A 26,986-nucleotide genomic window follows, 5' to 3' on the forward strand; every position below is an offset into this window, starting at 1 on the left:
TTGACAGAAATGATAAAATATGTAGCTACAATAAAATAATCTTCAGGATGAAACACGTTGGCCAAGAGATTTTAGCAGTAGAAGGACAGGATGAAAAAGTGGTGAGAACAACTATATTCTTGTAGATACAATAAATGAAAAGTTTTCTTGTTAAATTCTTGCTATGCATAGGTACGTATTAAAAAAATTGAGTTGCAGTACCTCTTCACCTAAGCCTATTTTTAGCCCACATCTTTTTTCTGTTTTATTTTGCCAGAGCATGAGTCCACCAACGCGATAGACTGAGAAGTTACAGAGAATAGAGTATAACTGGATACAGCTTGCGGAACATAGATATTGTTAAAGTCTTGGGGAGGATATTTATGTTGTCAACCAACGCACGCGAGAAGCTAGACGACAATGCCCATATTTTTTTTTATCAGTTTAAGAAGGAATGATCAGGAAGATGATGAATTGGAGTTTTTATAGTAATTGAGTTATCACTATTAATACCACAAGAAGTTAAATTATTTCCGGATTTTTCTTCGAGCTTATGAATACTTATTAAAATTATCCCTTGTCTTTGACTCGGGATAATTTTATAAAAATATTCTTTAGTAAGTAAAAATTTCCGGGTTTAATAACCTCGCCTCTTAATTAAAATTGGGTTTGAACTCATATTAAAACTCTGTTTTTTTATTTATAATAATGGATATTTTTTCTCTTTTTGAAAAGACACCAGCTAAGCAATAGAAAGTTCAGTTGACTTGGTAATTCTGTTGCCATAGTAACTAAGTAAAACCTTAATACAGCTAAGTATTTGGAAGGAGTTCACAAACTTTGCAGCAACTCAGATCGTATGATTTTGACAGAACAGATAGACCTGTGGAGGATTTGGTACTTGTTCTTGAACATTGTGGTTGTAATATGCGCAAACAGGCCTCAATAATAACTACAAGAAGAGTGTAGTGAAAGTTCTGTGGAATGAACCTTTTTTTAAAAGGTACAATCGCAAATTCAATTCTTTTTCTGACTTTATATAGAGAAATTGTGAATAAATAGTCTGTCGTTATTTGTAAAAAATAGAGAACAATTTTCGTTTAGGTGAAATTATTTTTATTAGTGAAAAATTTCAATTTTGCTTGATTGTACTGGATGTTTCGGGATTACCGAATAATACTTTTACCTGACACGAAATGCGTTACTCCTTCGGAGTCGTAGTGTTGCCGGTATTGCATTGAGCGTCAGGCAAAAGTATTAGGTAATTCTCAAACATCGCGTTGCATTCAAAAGATTATACAACGAAATAACATTTTTATTATAATTTGTGGAACTGACAGAAATGACTTCTGAATTAATATTTCAAAAAATGACAATTACAATATGGCCATCAAGTGATAATCACTTAAATGATTATCACTTATTAATCACATCCTTCTATATAGGAAAAATATACATAGAGTTGTATAATCAGAATAATTCTTTAAAATCTAAACTTTTTGTAAGCTGACAATATATGTGTTTTCAGATCTATAGGATCTTGATTAGAATTGATATGCGATGTTTTAAACATATTTTCGCGAAACTTATACACGTGGCTCGTCGTCCCTCCGCTTTTTTACCTAACCCACATGAAATGCCAATACTTCACATCATCCGAGCCGCTGATACCCACAACTCGTTCTATGTTACGATTTTTACGTATCTCCGCATCGTCATTTCTGTCATAACAATTCCCTCTGCCGACGACAAACGCCAAAATCGATTCGTCCGATTGCTTTTTTGACGTCTCATTTCGTTTTTTCATTAAAAATGTGCCGTTTTTTTCCCGCGATATTTTTTCGTATCGTCCAATAAACGCAATTTCCATAACTGACAAGTTTATTTGTTTTAACGGTCTAGTATTTTGACAGCGAGATTTATTTAGGACTAAAGCAATCGGAGGGAGTGGTTTTGCGGTCTGTCTGTTGGTCGTTCATAAATTCCTTTTTCTGTGTCAGATTTGTGTAAACTAATATTAATGAATAAACTAATTTTTTGTATCTTTTGTTTAGCTTGCACGGAGCATGATAGTAAGTATTTCCTCGATAAATTATTGTTTTTAGGTTGCGAAAATAAATTCTGTGGCTTTTTAGCCTTTCTTAAATAAAAAATTGATATTCCCATCTGTTTGAAACCCTTTAAAATTAAAACTATCTCTGCTAAAGTAATTGCCAACGATCAATAATAATATGACTTTTTAATGACAGTGACATTACAAAAACAATAAAATACATTTCACAGATATGTTGATGAAGATTAAAAGCAAGAAGTTTTTTAATGCTAAAACTGCTGTAATTGTTTTTTCTTCTAACTAAAGTGAATATCTCAATAACAATAAAGAGCTATTGAGATGAATTAAAAATCATACTATCAAGAGATGATATACCTTAATGATGAAGTCTTTATAAACGACTTTTAAATTGCTTTGTTAAATTTTTTCACGAGAAATTCAAATATTCGCGAAAAAAAACATTTTGTTTTCCCTCGTATAATAGACAAATGAGGAATTCAATTTTTAATTTAAGAAGAATTATTTTTAGAATTTTTTTTAAAAAATTACCAAAATCGGCCCACTAGAAGCCATAGTCTAAATTTAGAGTACAACGTATTTAGAAGGCAGCGATTATTAATTGGCTTTCCATTTGAGAGAGAATGAGCTAGTATTTAGAATCACAATAGATCGTAATGCAACAGACCTATAGCTCCCTCAAAAATCTCAATTCCAGTACTGATGCTAATACCATGCATAAAAGAGGAAAGACATTTGTGCACTATTAATCATTTAGTTTATTTCATTTAATACTGATTGAATATAATATACTCTTGTAAATCTAAAAGTAAAATTTATAACTGTAAGTTGTAGAAAATCTTTAGTTTGGAAGATACACAAATCCTGATCAAGATATCTTAAGAGTAGATAAGTCGACTAATTTTGAACTAGTGGTGGTGAAGAAGGTTTAAAAAACACTTAAAATAAAACACTAAAGCCATAGAAAACGAAAAAAAAATAATAAATATAATTAACAAACGCTAGAATAAACTGCTAAAATTCGAATAAAACCAAGAAAAAAATATGCACAGTAACGTGAACATGACGGAAAGTTCTAGAACATGGAAGACGATTTTTTCTCAAAATATTAATAAAAGAAAAGTTTTTCCTTTTCGAGTTTTTTAAACATCATCCCCCACCAATACTGTGGAGTGATTTATCAAATTACAAACCTCTATATAATTAAGATTTATCTCGATAGTCTGTTTTTTGACTGATCTCAATAACTTTTTTGTTGGAGATATTCGCTGTTGATAAAGTTAGTAACTATTTACAGCAATTTTAGCATTAAAGTGTGTTTTTGGGGGTACCAATCAAAACATTAATAAAGTAATGTTCATTGTTTTTATAATGTCACTGTCATTGAAAAGTATTATTATTGTTTATTAGCTCTAGTAGAGATGGTTTGGTTCATTCAAGTTCAGAAGTTGTTCTTTACTATGTTAAATTAATGCAACAATATCAGATACCACTTTTGGACTTAAAACCTTATCCGCTAAAGTAACTGCCAAACAAACACTAATAATACGACTTTTCACTGATAACATTCAAAAACAATAAAATCTTAATAGATTAGTTGATGAAGAACCAAAGCAAGAGCAAGTTTTTAATGTTAACATCGCTGCAATCGTTACTGTCTACTTCAAAAGCAAATGATGCCGAATTGGTCATCTCCCTTTACTCTTGATTAATGAGGAAAAAATCGCATATATTTTATAAACATTTAACAATTCTTACTAAATTTGCATTGTCCGAATTGCAGGGCGGTTCAATGCCAAACACCAGCAGCAGTGTTCCCTTCCTCCTGAGCAGCAGCATGCAGTCGATCCGGTCGCGGCGTCCCTCGGCCGCCCTGGGCGGCGGCTCGCAGGGCGGCAGCAGCGGCCTGCTGCAGCAGCTCGGATCCGGCATGGTAAGGCTCCCCCCTACCCCACCGCCACGCGGGGCCGGCCGGGCGGCGGCGGGGTCCGCGCCCCCCGCCACCGTCCGCAAGTGCCCCTCCCTCAATATAACGCTGAGCTGAGCAGCCGCAGCCGCCCTCTCACGCCGCAGGCCGTCAGCCGCCACGACCGCCGCCGCCGCCACTGCCGCCCCACCTACCAACACCGGTAACGACTCCTACTTTCTCTCTCTCTAGTTTACTCGTTCTGTTCACTCTTCGGCGATGCGATGGGTCGCTAGTTTACCACTAGTGCTGCTTTACAGATAGCGACTGCTTGGCCGAAATACTTAATATCATAAATAGCCAGCAACAGTTGAAGGCCAATCAAATTGATTGGTTTATTTGACACGAAAGGGAAGTTTCCTAGATTTGCACGGAGCCAGAAGGCACAAAAGATGGCAAAATTCTTGGACCTATTTTAGATTTTCCCTATAGTTCTGAAATGTTGCGTATATTTCACAATTACATAAATTATATAATAGCTCTAAGAGCCTAAAACAGCCTCTACACTAAATGGAGAACTCTTCGAAAGAGGTCGAGGTCGCATTTCGTTGCCCATCTTTGTCGCATTTCGATTTATTTCCAGTTGTCGTTGACTTTTGACTTTGTCGTTGACCCACTTCGGTTTGCCTCGTAATACTTTCTATTCTTAATTCGTGGCGATATCTGTACCCGAGGCAAAGGATTTTTTTTTCATAAATATCAGTGAAATAAGTAAACCTAAACGTTTCTAAAATAGCTCTTTTTACGATGATATTTCGCTAATTACATCTCGTTTTATGTGGATATATATTCTACAAAATTAATATCTGGCCACACGTTTATAACATGTAGAGTAAATATTTAAGAACAAAACTTTTCATTCAATCTGCAGGAATATAATTACAATATATTTGTTATTAATTTTATTATGACGAATTAGTATATAAAATTGTATATGTTATGTTTGTTTACGCGGCCTTAATTGATTAATAATAACAGGTAGTATTGCTTGATGAGTAATACTGACAACATCATCAATATATCGAGCTGACTGGGAGAATTATTAACCCAATGTCAATTCAAGACACTTTTATATGTTATAATAATATCATGGTTTCATATAAATCCACTCAAAAATAAGAAATAATTTTTTAAATAGTTTAACACCGTGGATTATAATCTATAAAAGGCGGACCGCCAGAACAGTTAGTCCCTGCGTATTTTTGGTATTGCCCTGCAGTTTAACGATTTTAAGTTTTGGAAATATGTTTTTTTACTATATTGTAATTAATAATGTTAGACAATAATTAAAACTAAATATTCGGATGTTCTTGCTCCATTATTCTTGACACAATTTCCTCAGTTACATTTGGTTTTCTTATAAATACGGTTCCTAGATATGGGAATGTATCTACCTCCTCAAACTTGTATCGTTTCTCTCTCTCAGAATTTACTTGTAAACATCTTCCCTTCTCAAAATCACTATCGACTACTCCATCAACTTAGTTTTCTTCTGATTAAACACTAAGCCTACTTTTTGTGCTTGATCTTCTAGTACCGTATGATCGAATAAAAACGGCGTCAACGATGGCTATGAAATGAAGATCGCTGTCATTGTATATGTAAAATTATATGGGAAATGTCATCGATCGTCATTTCCAAGCCAACTGGACGCCGTTCTTTTTCGATCATACGGTATTTTGGGTATCACTATCAGATCTATTCGATCTTTTGCTAAGATAAATCAATCATCTGCAAAGGCTAGGCATTATTGTCTTTGTGTATACAGAAGGCGGATCCTCCTGTTTTAACCTGTCCTTGAATATACATTTTTACTTTGTTTTCTTTTTTAGTTTAACTTCGTTTACTATCTCTTGGAGTATCACTTTTTTTCATTTTTGTCAATTTCTTGCTAACCCTTAAAATTCTGTTAAAGCTCTAACTCTTCTCGGTGCTTCTAACTTTGCCATATGCCTGCTGGAAGTCGATAACTAGGACCATTGTCTGTTTTTTTTTAACGGAAACACATAATTACGTAAATTAAAGAGAATTAAATTCTACGTCGAATGAGTAATAGAATAATGAGTTAATTCAATTTATTATTAATCATTATACTATTATAATACTTATACTATAATACTACTTATTATAATACAATTAAGAGTTACAACGTAAAAGACCAAAATATTAGTTTTAACGTGTATGCTAAATTTTTTAAATTTGATTTGGATTAGCTTGGCTTCAACTACTTGAGAAGAAAATGAAAATGTTCCGAAACTTGCCATATGCTCTTCATTCTTCGTTAGCGTCGCAAATGGTGATTCTGTTAAGAATCACCACACACAAGAGTTACTTTTTGGTAAGGTATTTATGGCATACTCGGTATCTGGCAACAGTGCAAACTAGTGCATATAAACACACATCGCAATTAATATCTATTTTATTAATATAATATAAAATACCACTTTTTAAGTTACCTCATACAGAGTTAGAAGGAATGGAAGGGTACCATTCTTGGACACTGAAGAGCATAGGGCAAGTATATTTTCATTTTCTCGGTATATCTTTGTTAAATTTAAAATTTAACGTACATGTAAAATCCACAATTTTATGCTCTGTTACTTTACTTGTATTTTTTATTTAGAATGATGTTTTCTATGTGACGGATGGTTGAATGTCACTTTAATGCATTTTCAGCAAAGTGGGTTAGCAATACTACTGAATCAAATTGAATAAATATGGCATTCATTTGACGCAGAATTTAATCTTCTTTAATTTGCGTAATAGTGAAATATTTGCTAGAACGCAATGTTTTGGAACTATGGGTGAAAATCTAAAAAAAATCTAAGAATTTTGCCATCTTCTGGGCTTATAAACCAAGGTCAAATAAACCAATAAAACTTATAATTTAGTTTTGCAACACTTATTTTCAAGTAACCGCTTTAATAAATGCTATTTGACTGGCCTATAATAACCTAGCTGTGTTCTGTGGATCGGAACAACTCTCAGCAGTGTCGCACACTGAAGTAACAGGCAAGAAGCAATACGCCAACCAACAACATGCAATATTATCTCCTATTGACAACATAATAAGCAGGGTCACTAACTAGAGCAACAGCCATTAAGCAATATGCGACCAGAAACATGCGATATTATCGTCTATTAACAACATACTAAAGATCAAAAGTTTTCTCGCACACTGAAGCAACACAATATTTTCTTCTAATTTCTTCTCTTCTTCTCTTCTCAGCCATTACTCATCCACTGCAGAATGTAGGCCTCTCTCAGTTTCTTCCACTCGTTTCGATTCTGTGCTCTCCTCATCCAGTTCTTACCGGCTACGGTTTGGATATCATCAGTCCATCTTTTAGGAGGTCGGCCGACTGGGCGTTTTACTAGACGTGGCCTCCAGCAAAGAAGTCTTTTTGCCCATCTTTCCTCGGACTGTCTGGCCAAGTGTCCTGCCCAAGAACATTTAGAGTTAGCTATCCTCTCTACGATGTCCGTTATCCTCGTCTGTCGGCGAATGTCTTCATTTCTAATGTGGTCGCGAAGACTGATACCCATCATGGCTCTTTCCATAGCTCTTTGGCTCACTCTCGCAACCTGTTCACACTTCGTGCCGTCATCGTCATAGTCTCCAAACCATAGGTCATGACAGGCAAGACGCATTTGTTGTAAATGTCTCTTTTTAGGCTATTTGGGATTTTGCTTTTGAATATAAAGTTAAGTTTACCATAAGCTGCCCATCCGAGTTTGATCCTTCTAGAAATTTCGGTTGTTTGATTTTCCTTGCCGAGTTTTATGGCATGACCTAGATATACCTATATACTCTTTAACGTTCTCAATCCTTTGTCCATTAACATTAACTTGCTCTTCATTTTCATTTAGGATTTTAGTTTTAGACAAATTCATTTTTAAACCTACTTGCGCAGATGTGTGGTGAAGTTGTTCGAGCATTGTTTGAAGTTCTTCCAACGATGAGGCCAGGACAACGACATCATCAGCGAAGCGCAAGTGATTAAGCATCCCACTATCTACCTTAATACCCTTCTTGTCCCAGTTCAGCTTCTTAAATGCGTCCTCCAGGGCCAGTGTAAAAAGTTTGGGGGAAATAGTATCTCCCTATCGGACTCCTCTTTCCATTTTAATTTTATTTGTGATATTTATGTCATCCAGTTTGATAGTCATTGTAGCTGATTTGTAAATAGATGATATTATGCCCGAGTATATGTAGTCTATTCTGGCATTTTGCAGGGCATCGAGGATGGCGTGTAGCTCTATAGAGTCGAAAACCTTCTCATAATCCACAAAGGCGACATATATAGGGAAGTTGTAATCAGTGCTTTTCTCTATGAGAGTGCGGACTGCCTGAAGGTGATCCACAGTACTATAGCCACTTCTAAACCCTGCCTGTTCCGGGGGTTGATAGAAGTCGAATTTGTTTGACAGGCGATTTGTCAGCACCTTTGTGAATATTTTGTAGAAGTGCGAGAGCAGGCTGATGGGACGATAATTGTCGAGTCTGGTATTATCACCCTTTTTGTGAATGAGAGTGATTGTTGCGTTTTGCCATAGCTCTGGTATTCTTTGTTCCATAATGCATCTATTAAAAATTTCCGTCATCTTCTGCAGTAGAAGTTGTCCACCAGATCTGAACATTTCGGTTGTTACTCTGTCTTCTCCCGGTGTTCTGTTATTTTTCATTTGGGACTGGGCTTTCCTTATTTCTTCTACGTCTATTTCAGGAATTTCCTCGGAGTTAACATTAATGACTGGGGGTCTAGTGGGTTCGCTGATCGTTGTTATTTGCTTGTATTTTCTTCAGACGGGCAATATTCCGTTGATTCAGTATGCGGAACAACATTTGATTTTTAGTTGGTGTCAATAGGCGATAATGTCACATGTTGGTGATTGCGTATCGCTTATTGCCTGTTGCTCCGGTGTGCGACCCTACTAAAGATGAAATGTTGTCTTGCACACTGAAACAACGCAATATTCCAAACAAGTTGCTTTATTTCGGCGATTTATATTTCCGGCGATAAACCTGCATGTCGCTCGATTCATTTTATAAGTAACATGCAGGCAATAAATATGGCAACTATCAAAAAATGTATTTTCTGGTCGTACGGAGATACCACTAAAATATAAAAACATCATCATCACTGTCACTGTTGTCGGAAATTAGTTACAAAAAGACGGACTGTTTCGTGACTTGTGTTGCTTTGATGAGAGACAAACAATATACGTACGAATATTATTTCCTGTTGTCTGTTGATTGAATCTTATTGCTTATTGCCTGTTGCCTCAGCTTACGACCCGCTTTGTACGTGAGTAAGTCTAGTTTACACCGAACGAGTACTTAATGTTAATAAAGAACTCATGTACTGAACAAATTAGTCTGGGGCTAGCCCCAATATAAGTGGCATTATTAAGGTACTTTTGTAACACAAAAGTACTTTCTGTATTGTGTTCTGTGTTGCTTAAATAATGTCATGCCTATTACTTATTTTTGTGCAAAAAAAAATCGAAAACAGTATGGTCTTGTTCTTTCATCTTTTGTTTGTAGTATATTTTGTCGGACAAAATTCCCATGCGATTTCAAATACTCTAGTCATCATGTCCAGAAAAAATAAGCTCAAAGGCAAGGTAATTTTACATTTACAATACAAACGCGTTGATCACTTCCAACTACTTAGTTTGGTTTGGTTTGGTTTGGTTGAAGTTCTCTGTTCTAGAAGTTGTCCAATTACACATCTTGATGTAGCTTCTGATCTTCACCATGCGGAGCATTAAATTTACCATTGTAGATTGCACGGGAGAGGAGAAGTTAATCACCGCGACCTTATAGATCTATTGTGTCCCCCTTTCTTGATTTATAACTTATCACTTCAGTCTTAGGGCTTTGGCAAAAGCCAGTATTTGAGACGGTTTTAAAGAGACTAGTTCTGCATCTCCGATATCAATCACGCTAAAAATTATATCACGAAGGGTTGTAGTCTCGGCGCACTCAGATATGAGATGCTCTGGGGTTGCCACAATTTCCCTAAAGAATCTGCATTCGCCGTTCTTAGCTTTAATATACTGAGATGTTTATTCATGAGACAGCATCCTGTTAAAAACCCCGACACAATCCGAAGAATATTCTTACTTAAATCAAGGAAAATCTTTTACTTTTCTCGGTCATAAGACCTAAGAAATTCGTTCGAGTGTCTTATGGCCGTATTCATAGTCGAGTGCCAGCCGCCCGCCGAAAAGAAGCGCTCGCCGAAGATTTCGCCGGCGAGCGCTTCGATATCGGGAGAGAAAAAAAGCTCTTTCATAGTCGGCCGCCAGCGCACCGCTGGCTGGCGAAAATGACGGCGCGTCGCCAACAAAATTTCACTTCGGGTGGAGGGTTTTAACAACAGGGAACATGTTTTCTTCCTTTTTCTATACAAAATCGGTTATACGAACTTTAACATTCTCTAAATATTTAAATATTAATAATTTAAATATTTTATTGATATTGGGTAATTTAAATATTTTATTGATGTGTCCATTATTTTGTTATAATTCGTTTTAAAGTAATGAATAATATCTTCGTAATCCTTCACTTATAGTAAAAAGATTTACAATTTTTTATATACATATTTTTTCGGCTAAGTATATTTTTGGGTCATAATAAAAAGGATATTAAGTTAATAATTTACATAATGGGGAATTCCAGTTCGGTTTTATTTGAAAGTTTTATGGATTCGTTTTTATTACGTTTATAAATTTTTATAGACCTTAACCTATTGGTGCTGTGTTAAGGATTTTAAAATTATTTTAAGGGAAAATATGACCAGAGTAGAAGTAATTCATATTTTTAAATTGGCTCTATTTTTGTTTTGTGTAGATGACTGATGTTTGGTGAATTTGGTATATTTTTTCCAGTTTGTGTAAATTACAAAGAGAATTTTTAATAAATAAAAATAAAAAAATAAAATTTTTAATAAACGTAAAAACAATAGGAAAAATAAAAAATCATAAACATAACAAAAACAAAACGATAAAACATTTAAATGGTCAAATAGACGGACGGAATTCATATGCCTCAAATGTAATGAATAATAGCCTCAAAAATACGAATGTCATCGTTCTCGTTAATCGTCACAGTATTATATATATCCATAATTAATTCAGTTTGCTTGGTGCTTCTTTCAACTAGAGAAATAAACCAGACTAAACTGTCGGACCGCCCGGAGATAGTAAGGACATGCTCCTGTCGCCGGCCGAAAATCACCGGATGGCGTTTAAACTGCGCAAGTGTTCTTCGCCTGGAGATCGACTATAAAACGGAAAAAAATGCTTATCCAACCGTCCGCCGGCGAGAGAGCGGTTACTCTATATGACGGATGTGCGCACGCGTTACTCGGAGAGCGCTCGACTCTGAAATAGGAACGAAGAATTTCGGGAAAGCTCCGGAATTTCGGCTGGCGATCGACTATGAATACGGCCGTTAGACCGTTGGATGATTCCCATTCTTGGTTGCGAATGGAGCCTCCCAGGTTCGTGGGTTCGGCTTTAGGTTGGTCTCCGCTTATGAAGCAGAACGGTTCTGGTCCAGTTAGTGAACTGTTAGCTCCTTTTCTAGCTAGATCATTTGTTTTCTATTACCTTCTATCTGTGTTATCTATTACCTTCTATCTATCTATATATTCTATATATATTATCTTCTTCCCAGCCCCTATTATCTTCTTCTTGGCACCCAGAGTAGGAGGACTTTATTATCTTTGCCTGATTTGTTCACCTTCTCCAGGCGTTCTTTGGCCAACTTTGAATTGATGGTTACTGAGTTGATTACTTTCAAGTTTCCTTGACTATCAGATAAGATGGACATTTCTTGTTTTTGATAGTTAGCCCAAATACTCCTATCCCTGTTCCTGCTTAAGTTTTGGAAGCATCAGTATGCGATGTTATAATTATTAGCAAATGTTTCACTCTTCCCATACTTTTTGTTACCCAATACAACAGTGAGTTGTTTCTCAAAGTTGTACATTCTTGGAATGTAGTTCATTGAGAGTTAAAGTGGAATTTTCCTTTTGATGCTCAATCCTATAAATTATTGTGTAATGAACTAAATTTATGGATTTAGTTTAATTTAAAGTTTATTTTCTTTCTCTTACAGCATTTAAAAATACTCTCGCATTTAATTAGATTTTTTTGATTAAAAATGTTATTACCATTTACCTTGGTTTACACATTTCACGTAGGAAGAACACAAAAAATGTCACTGATGGTAATACAGAGATAATAATATTGAAACAGATTGGCGGAGTGAAATACTCAGTCAATAATTGTTTTAAAACTGAGTAGGTACTCGTTCGGTGTAAACTGACAAAATGCGCGTTTTTCTTAATTTTTTGCCAAATTGTTTTACTTATTGTTGCCAATTTGCAAGTCCTTATTATATTTTAACGAAACAATAACTGTTTCAATTGATCGTGATAATAAAAGTGAATTATATTTCCCTTAACTTGCTGATGTGCCAGTTGTACATACTAGACCAATAATTGTACTACTGCGTCTAGATTGGCGATCTACTCGGCCAAGCTTGTTATGTGTAAATGGGCATTACTCACTCACTCACCCAAGCGCTTACTCACCCATTAGCCACTCATTAGGTCATCGTCCTACAAGATTGTGAGATTAGGAAGGGGGAGAGATCAGCACATTTCAAGAATATTTAAAATAATATGGCAAATCTATTACAGCTGATAATTTTGTGGGATATGGACACTTACTTATATTATCTGTTTTATGTAGAAAACTATATCAGTATATAAGGTACCTAAAACATATCCATGCTGATTAACAAGGATAAAAAAAAAACATTTAATTAGTGCAGAATGTATGTTTAAAATTTTCTTTGAATGAGCGAAAGTTTGACCATGTATGCATAGAGTGAAAGATCTTTTTCTTTTTCACTTTCTTGTTTTTATTTTTTAAATTACACAAACTGCCAATATATCTCTATGACAAATTGACTAGACGGTCGAACCATAATTTTTCAACACCGTGCAGAGTTTAGTTGGATACATTTAAACATTTGTCTTCCACGTTTCAACAATCATTTATTTATAAGGCACATAAATTATTGTGGTACAATTCATTATCGGACAGTTTAATTTTATTATCTGGTACTACATCTACTTTTAAGAAAAATCTTGTAAAATCTTGCAAAAAAACATTTAAAAGAAAGGAATCAATATCAATGTGCAATTTCTTTTTTCTCTACTCAGCTGCAAAAAGAAACGCAACGGAAAAGTTTTTGGTCAAGTTTAAAATTATATATTTTTTATTTTTAGCCCTATTTCCTTGATTTTTTTAGCAAACTGTATATAAATATATCAACTTTAATTCGTAAACTTAGTTTATTATACCCCAGTTAAAATAGACATTTCAATTAACAATAATTCGCATAGAGCTGCAAATTGGTGCAGGTTTTAAATACACTATTATAAATGATATCTAAAAAATCCCCACCCCTCCCACGTCTGCTAAAAAAAATTATTATTCTAGGTTAAAAGTCAAAAAATATTTTTTTTTTTGCTTTTTTCTCCCAAACGGTAAGCGCTATCGCAAAAGTACCTTAAACAAATGTTGTAGACCATTAAATTTTCTACAATAATGGTTCTTTCTTACGAACCACCATTCCTGAGATATGGCGATTTCAAAAGTTGAAAAACTCGTAGTGTTCATAATATGCCCACATTTCCGCACAACCTCTGAGGTAGTGTACTTGGCGCGTTTTTTAACGTGGTTTCCCCTGTAGGCCTAGTCCACGATCTATTGTGGTTAAGTTTTATTATCCATTATACTACTAATTTAAAAAAACGGTGCTCTTGGTAATGGTTATAGTCGAACGGATTATTGTCGATTTTGGGAGAATTTTAATTTGATTGGTAATCTTCAAATGATACTTCAACAGTAATGTCTTCTTTGCTTTCTTCTTTCTCATCTTCTTGCGGAATATCTGGAAACCCATCTATGACAGATGCATCAGTTGTCTCCTCATTAAAATCCTCATCTGTATTTAAGTTAATATTGGAGAAAGACTGTAATAATTAGTACATATTGGTGTACAAAACAATCCGACTCTTTTACAACCACAGTTTGCGCTACAACCCTTTTTAAGTAGTTTTTCTGGAGTAGGTGGAAGTAAAGTTTTAATCAGCTCCAAAGTATTATCTACAAATTTTCAACTCCAGTTTTCTGAGTTTAGTTGATTGCCTAGCCACAATTGGACCCCGTTATGCAATAAGGAACCAACCGACTTCTTTACTGTTTTGAGAAAATCAAGAAAAACGTTTCAGACGGTGTCTTGTATTTAATTAGAAATAAAGCACATTTTAATTGAACAAATGCAACACGCTTTAATTATACTGGCCTAAACCAAGGATTTTAAAACAAAAAAATATGGGTAGTTTAGCCCCAATAAACGTTGGGTCAAAAGTCAACCATTAGGGAGATATCGCGGTACAAAGATGGCGGAAAAATAATGTTTTTATTTTTTATCTTGAAAACGAAAAGCGATAGACTAATGAAATTTTATAGAAGCATTACTATCATGAAAACACACTTTTTGGTAATTTTTTCACTTTTTTAAAATGAGTGGAAGGGGTTGAAATAAACTACCCCTATCATTCTTGTTAACGAAATTTAAAGAAAAATCTTATGAAACCAAACCAAACCAAACACATGCAAAAAAAATAATTTGGATAGCTTAGTTTGTTTAGAAACTTTTTTATCTCTTGTGTTTTTTTGATAAAACTCGCCGATTTACAATTAAAAAACAAAATGTAAAGCATTACATGTCAGGAAAAAAAGCTTTTTAGATGAAGAACCTAGGGGGCTGCTGTAATTTTTTTAGGAAAAAATCTAGTCGGCCGCTGTCACTTTTTAGGAGGTTTCTAATATTATTTTATTTGACATTACTCTACTGCAATACGTTATTATCTTACGATCAGTTAATTATTCCGCACCCTTTTTATGATCTATTTAATTGCGTAAAAAAGGAGTTTTAATTCCGTATTAGATAATCAGTAAAACAATAATGGTTAATTTCACTAATGCTGAAATGGCAGATATGCATTTTATGTATGGGCGTGCAAATGGAAATTCCTTGGAAGCTTGTCGTCTTTATACAGAAATGTATCCGAATCGTAGACCTCCCCACCACAGCACGTTCACTAGGCTTCATCAAAGGCTGCATGAATCTGGAACTTTCGAAAAAAGAAGTTTGGATACCGGCCGACACCGCCAAATTCGAACACCCGAGATTAGAAGTTGCTGTCTTAAATATTGACACGAACCTGAGACAAGTACCAGGAAAATTGCAGCGGACTTAAATACTTGTACATCAACTGTATGGAGGATATTAAAAGAACAGCAGTTATATCCTTACCATATACAGAGAGTTCAAGCTCTTTTACCAAGAGATTTCGAGCCGAGAATGACATTTTCCCAATGGTTTCATCAAATGAATATGGAAAACCCTTTTTTTTGTTCAAAAATTCTTTTTTCGGACGAAGCTAGTTTCTCAAGAGATGCAATTCAAAACTTCCATAATAGGCATGTATGGGCTGAAGAAAATCCTCATTCAGTTATAGAATCTAGACATCAATATCAGTTTTCCGTTAACGTTTGGATAGGAATTGTCGATGAACATTTAATTGGGCCCCATTTTCTACCTTTAAGATTAACTGGTGAGTCGAGATGTATTACATGCATGATGGTGCTCCAGCACATTTCAGCATAGATGTACGAAGGTATTTAAATCTTAATTATGAAAACCGCTGGATAGGAAGAGGTGGGCCTCATTACTAGCCGCCTCGATCCCCAGATTTGAAAACTTTGGCTTTTTGTATTTGGGGATATTTAAAAGAATTAGTTTACGCTACACCAGTACAGGATATCGAAGACCTACGAAATCGCATAATTGCATCATGTGATATAATAAGAAATAATCCTGGTATATTTCAGCGTATTAGGGGCTCAATGTTGCGTAGGATAAATGCATGTATTACATCACAAGGTAGACATTTTCAACACTTGTTGTAAAAAATTTAATTGCTCCTGCAAAAGAAGTTGTGTTCTTATTTGAGTTCCAATGTTTCAACATTATTTTTTTAACGATATTATTTTGTACTTTCATGAATTAAAATACAGAATTAAAAATTGTCTTGGTAAACAATTTTTAAGAGGTTATCGTTCAGAAGAAAATGTAACGATATTATTACAAAATAAAACTGTTTGACAGCAGCCCAGTAGATTCTTTATCTAAAAATGTTTTTTGTCCTGACATGTAATGCTCTACGTTTTATTTTTTAATTTCAAATCGGTAAGTTTTATCAAAAAAACACAAGAGATAAAAAAGTTTCTAAACAAACGAAACTATTCAAATTCATTTTTTGCATGTGTTTGATAAGATTTTTCTTTAAATTTCGTTAACAAGAATTATAGAGGTAGTTTATTTCCAGCCCCTTCCACTCATTTTAAAAAGTGAAAAAATTACCAAAAGTGTTTTCATAATAGTAATGCTTCCATAAAATTTCATTAGTCTATCGCTTTTCGTTTTCAAGATAAAAAATAAAAACATTATTTTTCCGCCATCTTTGTACCGCGATATCTCCCTAATGGTTGACTTTTGACCCAACGTTTATGAAGCAAACTACCCTTTATTTTGAACAAGGAATCACCCCCTAAAGTTTTTCGCATTTGTTTTGAAACACCCTGTATAGCAAGAAGCAAGCGAATTCCACTTGTGATGATGACTTGTGGAGAAGAGTCAATCTTTTTGAATACATCTGCGCACACATTACTGTTAAAGTATCATTTGAAGATTACCACTCAGATTAAAATTCTCCCAAAATCAACAATAATCCGTTCGACTATAATCATTACCAAGAGCACCGTTTTTTTAAATTAGTAGTATAATGGATAATAAAACTTAACCACAATATATTATGGACTATGCCTGCAGGGGAAATACGTTAAAAAAATGCGCCAAGTACACTATCTCAGTTTTTCAACTTTGAAATCGCCATATCTCATGAATGGTGGTTCGTAAGAAACAAGTATAAGAACCATTATTGTAGAAAATTTAATGGTCTACAACATTTGTTTAAGATACTTTTGCGATAGCGCTTACCGTTTGGGAGAAAAAAACAAAAAAATATATTTTTGACTTTTGACCTTGAATAATTTTTTTAGCAGACGCGGGAGGGGTGGGGATTTTTCAGATATCATTTATAATAGTGTATTTAAGACCTGTACCAATTTTCAGCTCTATGCGAATTATTGTTGTTTAACCCCCTCTTTTTTGTTTATTTACCCTATCTTAAAAACATTCTGTGCAATAATTTTGTGAACAATTTTTCTTATATCATTATTTTTCGGTCATAGTTTGTTTTTTGACTCATATCAACACACACCTTGGTTTGGTTTGGCAAAATGTAGAACAAAATGAACTTGCCATATTTTGCAATTTTTTCAAATATCGTTACTTTTTAATGTTATTCTTCATAATGATGAGGTGACTTTGGCGATAATTGTTATGTACCATTGAATTTGGTTCTTACTGTCGAAGATTTCAAATCACTGATCTTGCTGAAGATGGCCAAAATTATGAATATTCGCTTGGTCCTTGAAGAAGTATGGGAAAACATAACACAATATATTTTCAGCCTAATATTATGAACCGACATCTACAGACTGTTATAGCAGCCGGGAGAGGCAATACAATGTAATAGAGTATTTTTACAAGTTTTATGTTTGTTTGTACACTCAGATATTACAGGTATTTTTTTAATATCCTTAGTTCTTTTAGTGTTACTAATATTTATTAAAACCAAGTCTGTATCATTACATTTTTACGGTTTTTAATACCTAATTATTAAAAATATTAATTAAAATTATTAAATAGTCACCAAAGTTACCTCGTGATATTAAAAAATGACATCATAATGTAATGAATGTAATGATAGTACCGTATGATCGAAAAAAAACGTCGTCCAGGAAATGATGATCGATGATTCCATTTCCCATATAAATTTACATATAAAATGACGGCGATCTTCATTTCATAGCTATCGCTGACGCCGTTTTTATTCGATCATACGGTAGTTGTTCCAATGAAAAAATTGCAAATTGTTGGAGGCAAGTTCATTTCGCCCTTAAAAATTCACCAAGGCATGTGTCGACATGAGTCAAAAAACAAAATGCTCAAGATACATGGCTTTGACAGAAAAATATTGTTTTAGGAAAAGTCACTCACGAAATTATTACACAGGGTGTTTTAAAGTTAGGGTAAAAAACAACCATTTAATTAACCCTGTATAATAAGCCAAATACTAAAATTTATAAAAAAAGCTGAGTTGATGATTTAAAGTTGATAAATTTATATACAGTCATGGAAATAGGACTAAAAGTAAAAAAAAAAATATAAAACACTTTAACACTAAAATTTGTAAAAAAATCTTCTGTTGCGTTTTTTTGCATCTGAGTGTAGTTTAAAGTATGTTTTGATTATTTTCATCATAATTGGAACGTTAGATTAGAGTAGCTTTTGCTAGATCTCGCCGTCATTTGTTTGTAGTTATGTATATGTATTAATATACAGGGTGGCCCATCGAAAACGTTCCGCAAGGCATAACGGCCAGGGTATTCTTTTTTATGTATGCGTTGAAGTTCTTCTCAATACCGTTAAACTTTTTAACAATTATTATGGTGTACTCACTTGCAGAAAAAGTGGAAATAATCGAACTTTATTTTAAAAATACTATCAATCAATCAATCGGCAATTGATCAACAGGCAATCGGGTTGCGCAGATATTCAATGAACGCCATCCTGACAAACACCTTTATGGCAAAATTGTTGGCGAGTTAGTAGCAAAATTTCGCGAAACTGGTTCCGTTATGAATAAAAAGAGGCAGAGGGAAAATTCTGTAGTAAATGAAGCTATAGAGGTATTCGTATTGGGCCAAGTTGCCATGGATAGTACGCTGAGTACAAGAAAATTAGCCAATGAGACCGGCGTGAATCGTACAAATGTCCAAAGGATATTAAAAAAAAACAAGTTCCACCCGTACCAAATTCAGTTGGTACAAGAACTCAACGAAGACAATTTTGATCGTCGCTTGCAATTTTGTGAAACTATGAGTGAACGAGTGGCGAATGATAATAATTTCCTGTTTAATGTGTGTTTTCCGGATGAGTACTTTCTTTTTGAACGATGTAGTTAATCGGCACACAACTGTTGATACTGGGCTGAGGACAACCCCAGGGTTTTTCACGAGGTGCACACACAAAACCCTCAGAAATTGAACGTGTGGACTGGTATTTTTGGAAATTCTATTGTGCGTCAGTTTAACGATATTGAGAAGAACTTCAAAGCACAGTTGTCACTGTTCAAAGTCACAGAACAGCTATCTAGCAACTACCGCACCTGATCGTTCAACTTTGTGGCAAGTGAAAAAATGCGTAAACATCTAGAAATAATAAGAAAAAAACTCAAATTGGCCGAAGGAATGTATCCTTATCATTTACTCTGATAAATGTTTAAATAAACTTTTCAAATTTCAATCCTTCATATTTTCTCAATGACTCGACCGATTTTCAAAAACGAGGCTGGGAAATATAGAGAATAGAAAGCTCTTTTCATTGCAGCGCCACTTGACCCTCCTTCCCATTTGAAAAAAGTTGGGGGATGACACCCCCGCTCAGAGGGTTGAAGATTTTGCAATCGTTTTTGGGGCAAAAGTTGTCCCCCTCACAAACAAAGTTGACGTGTTTTTGGATTTTTTGAAAAAAGAATACCCTGGCCGTTATGCCTTGCGGAACGTTTTCGATGGGCCACCCTGTATTAAATTTCAATAAAGCCACATATTTTTATTATTAACTCTATTAACTGTAGGTACCATTTAGTTCATTAACAGAATTATTTCAATTAAATAGTAGCTAGAACATGATAATTAACATTTTATTTATCGAAATAGATTTTTTACAAACATTTACAATTAGAAAACTTAAAGAGAATTAAAGAAAATCCATCTTCTTGCTTTGGACTGTTTTACCTCAAATATTTGAACAAACTGCGAATTCTCTCCTTCTACCTTCCTATATCTCACTATGTCACTGACTTCAGTCGCACACTACTCATATTTTCACCTACTCGCCAAATACTCACCAGCTCACTCAAATCACTCACTCACGCCTAATGTACTTGCACGTGATTGGAATTGCTGCATTCGAAATGTAAAATGTTTGCTAATACCAGTTGCAACATCAGGTACTATAAAAAAATTATTGATTATATCGACTGTGTAGGCACTACTGCGTTTATAAACATCGTACTAACCCTAGATATTAAAATCCTTTTAGTTTAGAGATAAATTTACAATGTACGGTTTAACACATTTGGTAGCGTTCTTGCTATAGTATAAAGGTTTGCAATACAAAATGTCCTACATTAAAAAAATTAAACTAGAAAATTAATTAAGATAAATTTAGGAAGTTGGTAATATTAAATTTAATGTATTCAATAATGTATCATCTAATATAAAAAATACTATACGTATATTTTTGTTAAGTGTAATACTAGAACTTCTCAACTCAAAGCATTCCAATGAGCTAGAAAAATCATGAAATCGGTAAAGTGGTACTAGGTTATTACCTAGTACTGTTTACTATGCTAATCTACTACAACTACCAGAACTGTCATGCATGGGTTCATTCATCGTCAGCAGCACAACAGGCAAAATGTATGGAGCTGAAAATTGGAAGCCAACCATTAAAAGCAGATAAGATTCGGTATATTTTTAACAACCATTATATTTAAAACAATTATACCATATAGGGAAGACTAGAAAAACTGTATATCTATACAAGCTGAGATAACACACTAGGTATATACACTCAAGAACGTAAGAAGGCTGGAACAGAGCTGGAATATTAGTCCAAGGATGTCACAGTTTTCCAGGTGGAAATAAAGGCAATTTATTATTGTGTAGAAGGAATAATATACCAGGATAAGCATATCGTTCAGTTGCCATCTTCACCAATCAACGTTAAATGCATTAGATTCAACAGGGTTCAATTCTTATTTGCCTAGGTATCGGAGCACAATGGTCACAAATGTGGAAGAAGAAGTGGATAAATAATGATAATCAACCATCATCATCATTGTCATCACTCGCTGACGGGCATTTGACACGCATCTGAAAATGGTTACGGAAGGCGTTTTTTTTTCATGAGCACTCCGGAGTTTCAAAAATCTCATTACTTTGTTGCTTATTTACTTTTTGGTTGTCGTTGTTAACTGAGTTTACAATAATTCTTCTCCATTGCGTTCAGTTGTGCGCTGATTCCTCCCACTGCTTCTGCACGCTAATCCCTTTTAAGTTTTCATGAAAAGTATCCTTGTATCTCTTGAGTTGTCCACCCGGATTCCCCTTACTGCCTACAAGCTCACCTTAAAGAAGAGACTTCAGTAGGCGGTTTTCTTGCATCCTGTATACGTGACCATTCCATCTTAAGCGGGATTTAGTAACCATGACTTCACCGCTCTCGCAGCTGGCTCTTTCAAGGACCGATACGTTTGAGATATGGTAATACTATTTGACTCTTAACAGTTGTCTAAGGTGTCTCTGTTGCAACTTATTTAATGTGTTCATGTGCCGGCGCCGGCGGTAGGGCACCCAGATCTCGTTTCCATATAACATGGTGGGGATTATTATTGCTCTATACACTGCAAGTTTTATTTATTTTATTATTTTTTAGTTCAAGTCATGATTGTAGAAAACCCTGTCTTTTAATTTCCAGAATGCTCTTGAGGCGCTGCTAATTCTGTGCTGAATTTCAGAGTCAATATTGGTTTTTTCCGAAATCAAACTGCCGCACAGTGTGGCGTGGTATATGAGTTAAGGACAAAATTAGATATCTCAAAAATGAGTGAACCAATTTCAATTCTGTAAACGCTGTTTTATTACTTATAGTTTAGACTAAAAAAATACAGGCAGCAAATATATATAGGGTGTCACAATAGTGCGTTAATGGTTGATATTTTAATAAATAACCCAAACTACTAGCGATAAAGAAAAAATTCGCTTAAAAATTTGTACAGTAATTAGGTTGCATAATCTAAAATTATTTTCATTCATACAGGGTATTTCAAAAATCTGTAGGTACCAGAGCAAAGCTTTGTACTTGAATCTACGCAAAATTTTAGGCACATTTCATGTATAATATGCTATACCTAAATTCAACTGCTATCAAGCTATTAAGGTAAAATTGGCATTTTACCTTTTTTAACCTATAAAAGTATAATATATATTAATAGTAAAATATATATTAATTATAATATATATTAATAGTATATTTCTGAAGTTCATCTTGCAACTGCTTGGAAGGTTCAGATACATTTATGAGGTTCAATATTTTTTCGTATACGAGCTGCTTTCGATTTCCTTTTGGACTTTTAACCAAGCTTCTACCAAGTCCTTATTTTTGACTATGACACCTCTCTCTAAAAAAAGTCATAACTCCGTTAATGGTAATCCATAGTGATTAAAAATTTGTCTGTGACAACACCATTAGTTTATGAACAACTGATAAAAAAGTACAATAGGTGATCACAAGTGATTTTTTTTAAACTTTAAGCAAAGTCGGAAATGCTAAAAATTACAAAAAAAAAATGAACAGGGAACTTTAAACCGTTATGAATCCATAACTGGACTTAGTGCAAAAAGTAATATTAGGTAGCAATATGAAGTACTTACCTTCAGGAATAGAACCCATTTTGATTTTATGGAAAAACCCAAAACACTTAATTATAAACACAATTAATTGGACAGATTACGTTTATTAGCTTAAAATTTGACAAATCTTGACATGTCAAAGTTTATGCGCGCAGAGAAACAAAAGCATAGCCAACTACGATTTGCTATTATACTTACGTTATATAGTGACCAATATTGTATCCAAAGATGTTATACAAATTCTCATATTGCATAGTTTAAAATTGCGTTTGGTCTGAATTTTGTCCATTACATGCCACACTGTGTGCCGAGGTAAATGAATTCCGCTACATATTCCAACAATTCTTCTCGAATTTTTACAGCATTGTTATGATTTTCCAGGGGAGTACACTTGATTTTAGTTTTTTTTTGTGTTCAGCATTTCATGTAATTGCTGTAACGCTTTTGCAACTCGTATCTGTGTCTAATTTCCTGTGTCTAATGTCTCTTTCCTGTTTGTTAATCAATACGATTCACAGGGCCACAACAATTCTGATGTGCTTTTGCATGCAAAATAGCTATAAAACTGTGGGCGGCCAACAAATCTATAGAATGGTGGAAAGATGGCAGTGCCAAGCAAGAAAGTTCACAATAGAGCATTCGCCACAATTTATGGCATAGCTGACAAGTAAAGGCAGCAAGACTTTCAGAACTATAGTGGATCCTAACAGATCATTTTAAGCTCAATAAGCATCCAAAGCTGATAGAATTGACGTACGAAGCTATATGCAGTTTTTATTACTTAGAAGAAGAAATGCCAGAATACATTTTATGTAATGTTGGTTTTATTGGAGAATGTTCGGTTTCTTTGTAACAGTTAGTGATAAGCAATTGAGAAATAGAGATATAGATGGTGTTACCACAAATAAGATATTACACTTTTTAAAAAAGGATAGGACTGGAGGTGGTAGAGCCGAAAAAGATGTTTTACTTAACAAAGCCTATAATGCGGTTATCTTTGCATTCCCCTAACAAAATACTCCCCTTCTTCATTATTTATAACTACTATAATACTAACAAAGATACATATATGACAGATGTAGGATAATTTGTATTGCATTCCTACTCTTACTTATAAAAAAACAGCGTAGATATTTTAAATTATTAATTAAAATTAGTATATCATAGAGATAGTATTTCAGCCAATAAATCGGTAAGTTCTCTTCAAATCATTGATGTCAAAAATAGCTCATATTCTTACCGTTTATGCGAAAAAAATAGTTTAAGTTGAAGAGCTGGTTATATCCTAGTTGAACGAATATACAGAAACATGTTAGCTTTAACACCTATTAACAAGGACAACATGCTAGCTGACTTGAAAAAAAATAACGATTAGTATATTAAATATAGTACTTTATACCAAAACTTAGATTTAGTGTGCTTTTTCTAGATAAAATTATGATGAAGCAGTCTCTGTTGAACCTTTGGGCACACAAACATTTGAAATTTATGATTTCAGTCTAATAACTATACAGGGTGCGTCTCAAAAGTGGCTCGCCCTATACCTTTTTTATTTCTTCAGATATAAAATCGAGATTTGGTATGTTAATATAAATATGGCATAAATTAGGATTGATTCACATATTCAATTGTTGTCAGTCACTTCCTATTTCACCGGAAACGACTACAACTTTTGATTTTTAAATCCCACCCTCGGTATTTTTTTACTTTATTCAATAGAAAATGACACTTTGAATAGAATCACATGTTATGTGCCAATTTTTGACATTTTTGCTTAAAAAATCGCAATTTAGAGTGCCACGACCATAAATGTAAAGAAAATTTGACTCGAAATACAAACTATGTATCTAACATATTCGTAAAAAAATCGTTTTCCAAATATGCTAATGAGCCACCCTCTGTATTTTGTTACTTTATTCGATAGAAAATAGCGCTCTGATTAGAATGGCATAACATATCTTTTAACATTTTTGAACATGGTTTATTTGAAATTGCAATATGCGATTCATAACGCCAATTTGACTCGAAATACCAAGTGTGTGGTAACAAATTATTCGTAAAAAATGCTTTTTCCAGATATGCTAACAAGCCACCCTCACTCCATTTAAAAAATTGAGATATGATTAATAATACGATTTGGGCGTCTTTTAACCGGTCAGGACAAGACACTAAAAACATTAGACGATTACATATATTTTTCTTAGGCTCCTTGATTAAAAATTACTGTTTTTAATACAGCCATTGCACTCTACATTTAAATTTAAAATACAATTATTGTATTTTAAGTGAAAATGTCAAAAGTTGACATGTGATATGTAATATTTCATCGAAATATAGAGTGTCATATTTCTATCGAATTTTCCAGTGAAACAGGAAGTGGCTGAAAAGAATTGCATACGTCAATCAATTCTAACTTATGTCATACTAAGGGCTGGTAAAGGTTAGTCTTGTGTCGAGATTTCCGTATGTAAGAAGAGTACAATGCGTTTATAATGTACTGAACAAAGAGAGGACAGTAAACACGTTGCCAAACGTATGAAATAAACCGAGAAACTGTGCACATCGCTAGAGACGTGGAAGGGGAATCCAACTATTTATTTCTTCTGTTATATTATATACAGGACGATCAATACTTTTGATGAAATCACACTCCAATTACAGTCTGGTCACAGTTAGATCAGGGGTCATTAGTAATATATTTTAGTATAACAGGATGTCCCTAAATGGACATCTCGGAAATTACACTGACCCACACGAAAAATGGACACCATAAAATTACTCGTAAGGTAATTGCTAACATAATAAAAGCAGAAGATAGAAGGATTTAAAGCCTCCAATAAACTCACTTTTGGTCAAACGGAAGATGCAAGTAGTGCAACAAAAAACAAAGTATTTTCGAAATTTCTTTTATAATTTAGACAGCTCCGTATTCATTTCACAGAATGATACAGTGGCGTAGTCATTATTATCTTTTAAATGGCGAATTACAAAGTTATAAAGTCGAAACGAACAACCCTCAGTACTTACAATGATACGCTCTCGCAAATATATATCATCCGTATTTATTTTACCATTACCGTAATACGGGAAAAATATACCATTTTCCCAATAGTAGGCCGTGATGAATAACAAAAAAATCAAGATGGTAGTTACTAAAATAGTCATTCACTTTATTTTTTTTGGGATTGATATTTTATTTTAAAAACCGTCACCTCACCTCGAATCTCGAACATTCTTCTTTTTATAACGGAATTTACAATAACGGGATGGGTTTGCAAACATTTAAAAGCTTGCATTATTAATTTTGGTATACTAGGTATGTTATTGTAAACATTTCCCAGGGGGGCAATTTTTGACCAATCATGCTCCTCCCGCACCGTTCGTAAACTTTCTTTCGACTGAACACTAAAATCCACTTCCTTTAGCAACCGGTATTTTTTGGTGCAGTATTAAAGGTCTTTCCGGTACACTTGTGAGCGGATCGACAGCATCGTAAGGATATGTTTTTAAGTGCATTATTAGATCTTTGATAGGTTCCAAGTTTAGAAGTTGGGCGTTTCTGTGTGTAATAACAATAATGGGATTTAATATCTCATTAACCGTTTCAATACTGAAACCCAAAAATTCAGAACCGCAATACCGCCGCGGCCGTAATGTTCTGCGCAATCCGGGGAATGCGTTCATAGAACTGAGTGAAAGGTAATTTATTAGTGATTTCGGTTATCCAAAGACTTGTGCTGTTTTTTAATTCAGTTATTTACTCGTACGTACACATGCGACCAGCAAAGAAGAGAGACTGGATTTGACGGCAAAGTTGGTATCATTTTATTTTGTAATATCTATGAAATAAACATTAAATTTCAGATTTTAGCTGCTTTGAAATTTTACGGAAATGCTTATTACCAGCCGGATGTTGCTTTATAAATACATCAGTATGTGTCAAGCCTCGGTTTCTCATTCAACTGATGAAGTTACCAACGCTCTAAACCATCCAGAGATATTCGATCAATGGGTTGAATTTTCCAATAATTTTCAAAACTCACGGAATGAGAGAACAGTATGGTTTACCATATGGGTATTTATTGCATAATTACGTATTATAATTTAGATTTTTCGGAATATATCTATATGTTCACGGGAGTGACAGGATGTGTAGATTGTACACATGTTGCCATTGTGCCGCCAAACATCGAGGATCCCGAGTATCC

At 34.2% G+C, this 26,986-nt stretch overlaps 1 protein-coding gene across 1 annotated transcript in view; it reads left to right on the forward strand.

The window, feature by feature from the left end:
* The window catches only part of LOC115887503 (SCY1-like protein 2), a gene marked incomplete at its 5' end in the record, with an annotated part of 80,468 nt that overhangs the window by 40,411 nt on the left and 13,071 nt on the right, over nucleotides 1-26,986 (forward strand). The window contains 2 exon segments of the mRNA XM_030906965.1: nucleotides 2,034-2,051; nucleotides 3,834-3,983. Of these exon segments, the coding sequence (XP_030762825.1) occupies nucleotides 2,034-2,051; nucleotides 3,834-3,983 (168 nt within the window).

The sequence above is a fragment of the Sitophilus oryzae genome, unplaced genomic scaffold (assembly GCF_002938485.1).
Source record: "Sitophilus oryzae breed Bouriz unplaced genomic scaffold, Soryzae_2.0 scaffold_576_pilon_pilon, whole genome shotgun sequence".
NCBI lineage: Eukaryota > Metazoa > Arthropoda > Insecta > Coleoptera > Curculionidae > Sitophilus > Sitophilus oryzae.